Here is a 3,847-nt window from a genome sequence, read left to right on the forward strand (position 1 = left end):
AAATATTATTGGAATTGTTTTTTTTTACTCAATTCAAATTTCTACCACCTTTACTACGACAACAACAACTACTACTACTACTACTATAGTATTATCATTTTGTTGTTGTTGTTGTTATGATTGTTATTATAAATTCCAGGTGCAGCAATTACTGTTGTAAGAAGAGGAAGGAGAAGAAGAGGAATTAATTATTCGTTTAGCATTTTACATTTTAATTGAGGAGATATAGGCCTAGTAAATACCTTAAACTTCTTTCTAGTGTTGTCCTACTTCCTGAGTGCCTTCTGTTGTACAAAGTTCCTCCAGACCTCACCTGGACCATAAAAAGAAGAAGCAGAAATAAAGGTAAAAAAAAGATACAATGAAGGAAAACAGATAAATGAGACACTTTTAACTGCGAGATTGTTGATGAAGGCTATATTTTGTATCCCAAGTTTTAATGGAAATGTATTTCCAATTCTGTTTTTCCAATTTTCTGAGCTCTTCTTCTCTGTCATTACTCGTGCCAACGGCTTAAAAGAGTCTACTAGCTCCTATGTTCATGCTATGGCTATTATCACTATTTCGCAATCATTCGTGCAAAAGCTAAAGGGAAGATATAGCTGCTACGCACCGCAAACATTTGAATATTCTTCGCGTTCCTGAGTGCTGGTGTTTGTGAATGAAATTCATTTTAGCGTTTCATCGAAGGATGGGATCGCCCCGACCACGCCTCCGACTTGTGCGCATTTGCCTATTGGCTGTCAGAGGTCCTGAATTCACAAGGATGAGATCTCTCATGTTTTCCCTAGGCATATAAATTAAGAAAAACCCCTCACGAGGATTCCTCCACTTGTTGCCGCTCTGGCAGTGCACGTGATGTTGACAGTGGCAAGATAGAAGTGCGTCTTCGTGCGCGTAAAATTGCTGTCTTTCCAAGTGATTTTCCTGTGCGGAGGAATTGTTGTAGTTGATATTGGACGTTAGACGTTGTCACTCGGCGCGGGTGCAGGTGTCTCAGTTTAGAGTGGCCGAGTGTGGTTGTGTGCGCGAGCGTGAGTGAGTTTGAGAATGAACTCGATTGACGCGCAGCTCCAACACGCCGCCTCTCCGACCGTCAGTCCGCTCCAACCGCTGTCCAAAAGTGCGCACGACGCCCCCGAAATGGCTGTGTACTGCGATAACTTCAGCGTCTACCACCAACAAAGTTTACCTGGCGGGCAGCGACCGCCTGCTAGCTACGGACTAGGAGAATACACGGCGTCGCCTAACCCTTACCTGTGGCTCAACGGCCCCGGCGTCAACTCCTCACCATCCTACCTGCATCACGGAAACAACCCATCGTCTTTCATGCCCCCTTCGTACGGTGCCCAACGGCAGTTCCTGTCCAACTCTCCCGGTTTCGCTGGCCCGGACCTCGGATGGCTTTCCATTGCCAGTCAGGAGGAGTTACTGAAGCTCGTCCGCCCGCCATACTCCTACTCTGCGCTAATTGCCATGGCGATTCAGAACGCTCATGAAAAGAAGCTCACGCTCAGTCAGATATATCAATATGTGGCGGATAACTTCCCTTTCTACAAGAAGAGCAAAGCCGGCTGGCAAAACTCCATCCGGCACAACCTGTCCCTAAATGACTGCTTTAAGAAGGTGCCGAGAGACGAGGACGATCCTGGTGAGTGACAGACGCACAATCACAATGCCTTTGTACTCCTTAAAAACACTCCAGGCTGCACAAGAACCGATGGTAAATATGATCGTTCACATAGCTTAAATTGGATTAATAACTTGTATGTATTTTTAGCTTATTATTAGGCACTGATGTTGTAGAATGTATGACGATGGCACATCGACCTATGCTGTCCCTTGTGTTCATCACACAGCCAGGCCGTCAGATAATCAGTATAATCAGTAATAGTCAGTATTTAATTAATTGGAAATCAACTCTCTTAGTAATGAATACATATTCTTGCTTATTTTAAGGTAAAGGAAACTACTGGACCCTGGATCCTAACTGTGAGAAGATGTTTGACAACGGAAACTTCCGCAGAAAACGGAAACGCAGGTCTGACACAAGCGCAGGAGCAACCGGGAGCAGTAAAGGCGAGGATGGGCGACCTCTTCCTGGAATCAAGAGCTCCGAAAGCCCGCACCTTGTCGGACCATCATCCCCGGACATGGAACCGGTCAATGAGCCTCATAAGAGCTCATCTCCTCCAAGTCTCGGTGCAGCTCCGTGCTTCAACAACTTCTTCAACAGTATGTCTAGCCTTGCAACGATGCCTCCCGGTAGACAGGGCTCTCTCGGGTTGGTGAACGAGATCTCGAGTCGGCACATCACTGCGCTGAGCCCCTATCACGCCAGCGCGGCTCCTGAAACTGGAACGAGCACGGAGCATTCCGACAATGCACACGTGAACCGCGGAGTGTACTACAACTCTTTCCCAAGCACTGGCGGTGGTGGAGGACAAAGCACACAGTTTAACGGGCACTTTTATAACAGCTTCAGTGTCAACAGTCTCATATACCCCCGCGATGGCACGGAGCTATAAGACACTTGCGTACTGGACCATCACACGCAGGTAGAGGTCTCCTTTGCGGGGGACAAAATGTTGTCCTGGACATGCACTGAACTCTCAAATGGCACACATTTCACACCAAAGGTTCCAATCACCATAAGCGTCAGACAATCATTATTGTGTGGAAGAAAATGATGGACGAGCAATACAAACCCGCCAGACAAATCCATATGCACGACAGCTTATATGATGCAGACAAACACCCATGTATCCATGGTCGTGTTAGAATCCGTGTCCCTCTCGTGTTTTGGGGGAGAGCAGAGGCAGTCAAATTTGCTCTCATCAGATCACTTTAAATCAATGTTGTCATATCAACACATGGGCGGAAGCCGCGTAAAATCAAATCCGCTATGGGTTTTGTTTACTATGCCTCGAAAGCCGTGAGTGAAAAGCTGTCCAAAAAGTTTGTTTCACATTTTTTTCATGCCTTACAGAACTTTACATTTGAAAGTATTTTTGTCACTCGTTCAAATTCGTGGGATGACATTCATGTTAATTACATGGACTGAAATATCACCATACCGCTGTTGCCTGGATCTCTAAGTAAAAGGATTTACTTGTACTATTTTGTAAATTATAAACAGCCGTCTCTAATATTTATATTAAATTATGTATAGAATCTTTTACAGACTTTCTTAGGGACCTATATTTTCTACTTGGATAACTTTTTGTATACAATACCCCTACCACTGTTTGCGCAGAGAAATATGAACTCATAATTAACTCACGTTAAAAAATACTTTGAATAAACCTTTCTCTAAAGCAGACCCATCTCAATTCATTTTTTTAAAGTTACGTATCTGATGTATCCCTGAACATGTCCTGTTTTCTCTGTGTCTTGGTGAGGTAGGTATGGTTCAAAAGCAAAGTCAATTTCATAGCGCATAAATGTTATAGGGCCTACGTTAGAATCGTATCATGCATAGAGATTACGGATTTTAAGTAAACATTATGATATTGTTTTGGCATAGCTTGCATTGCATCAAATTGCAAAGGAAATTCTATTTGAATTGATTTCATGCAAACATAAGAAAACAAAACACATTTAGTTCAATGTTACACAATTTCGTTATATTAATTTAGATTGAATAAAAATCGTATTAGTTAATTTAATAATAAGTTAGCTATGCAGGCAAACAAAACGGGCTTCTGGCAAACAAGGGGAAGTAATAAAAACAAAGGCTCTTGAAACTTCATAAAAACCGTTGTTTCCTATTAATATGGCTCGTCTATGTGGTTATTTATGTAAATATAGTTTATGCTTTATCAAGATAAGCGTTATTATTATTATT

The 3,847-nt window shown here is 42.8% G+C and overlaps 1 protein-coding gene across 1 annotated transcript; it reads left to right on the top strand.

Moving 5' to 3' along the window:
* Positions 1-1,050: 1,050 nt before the first annotated feature.
* Positions 1,051-2,528, top strand: foxi2 (forkhead box I2). Its single transcript, XM_076299868.1, has 2 exons — positions 1,051-1,651; positions 1,960-2,528. The coding sequence occupies exons 1-2, from the start codon at positions 1,051-1,053 to the stop codon at positions 2,526-2,528; spliced, it is 1,170 nt and encodes a 389-aa protein (XP_076155983.1).
* The last annotated feature ends 1,319 nt before the right edge of the window (positions 2,529-3,847 follow it).

Source organism: Alosa pseudoharengus, unplaced genomic scaffold (genome assembly GCF_046254945.1).
Source record: "Alosa pseudoharengus isolate Yale_2024_CS ecotype anadromous, Long Island Sound unplaced genomic scaffold, YU_APseudo_1.1 YU_APseudo_1.1_scf_22, whole genome shotgun sequence".
In the NCBI taxonomy this organism is placed as follows: domain Eukaryota; kingdom Metazoa; phylum Chordata; class Actinopteri; order Clupeiformes; family Clupeidae; genus Alosa; species Alosa pseudoharengus.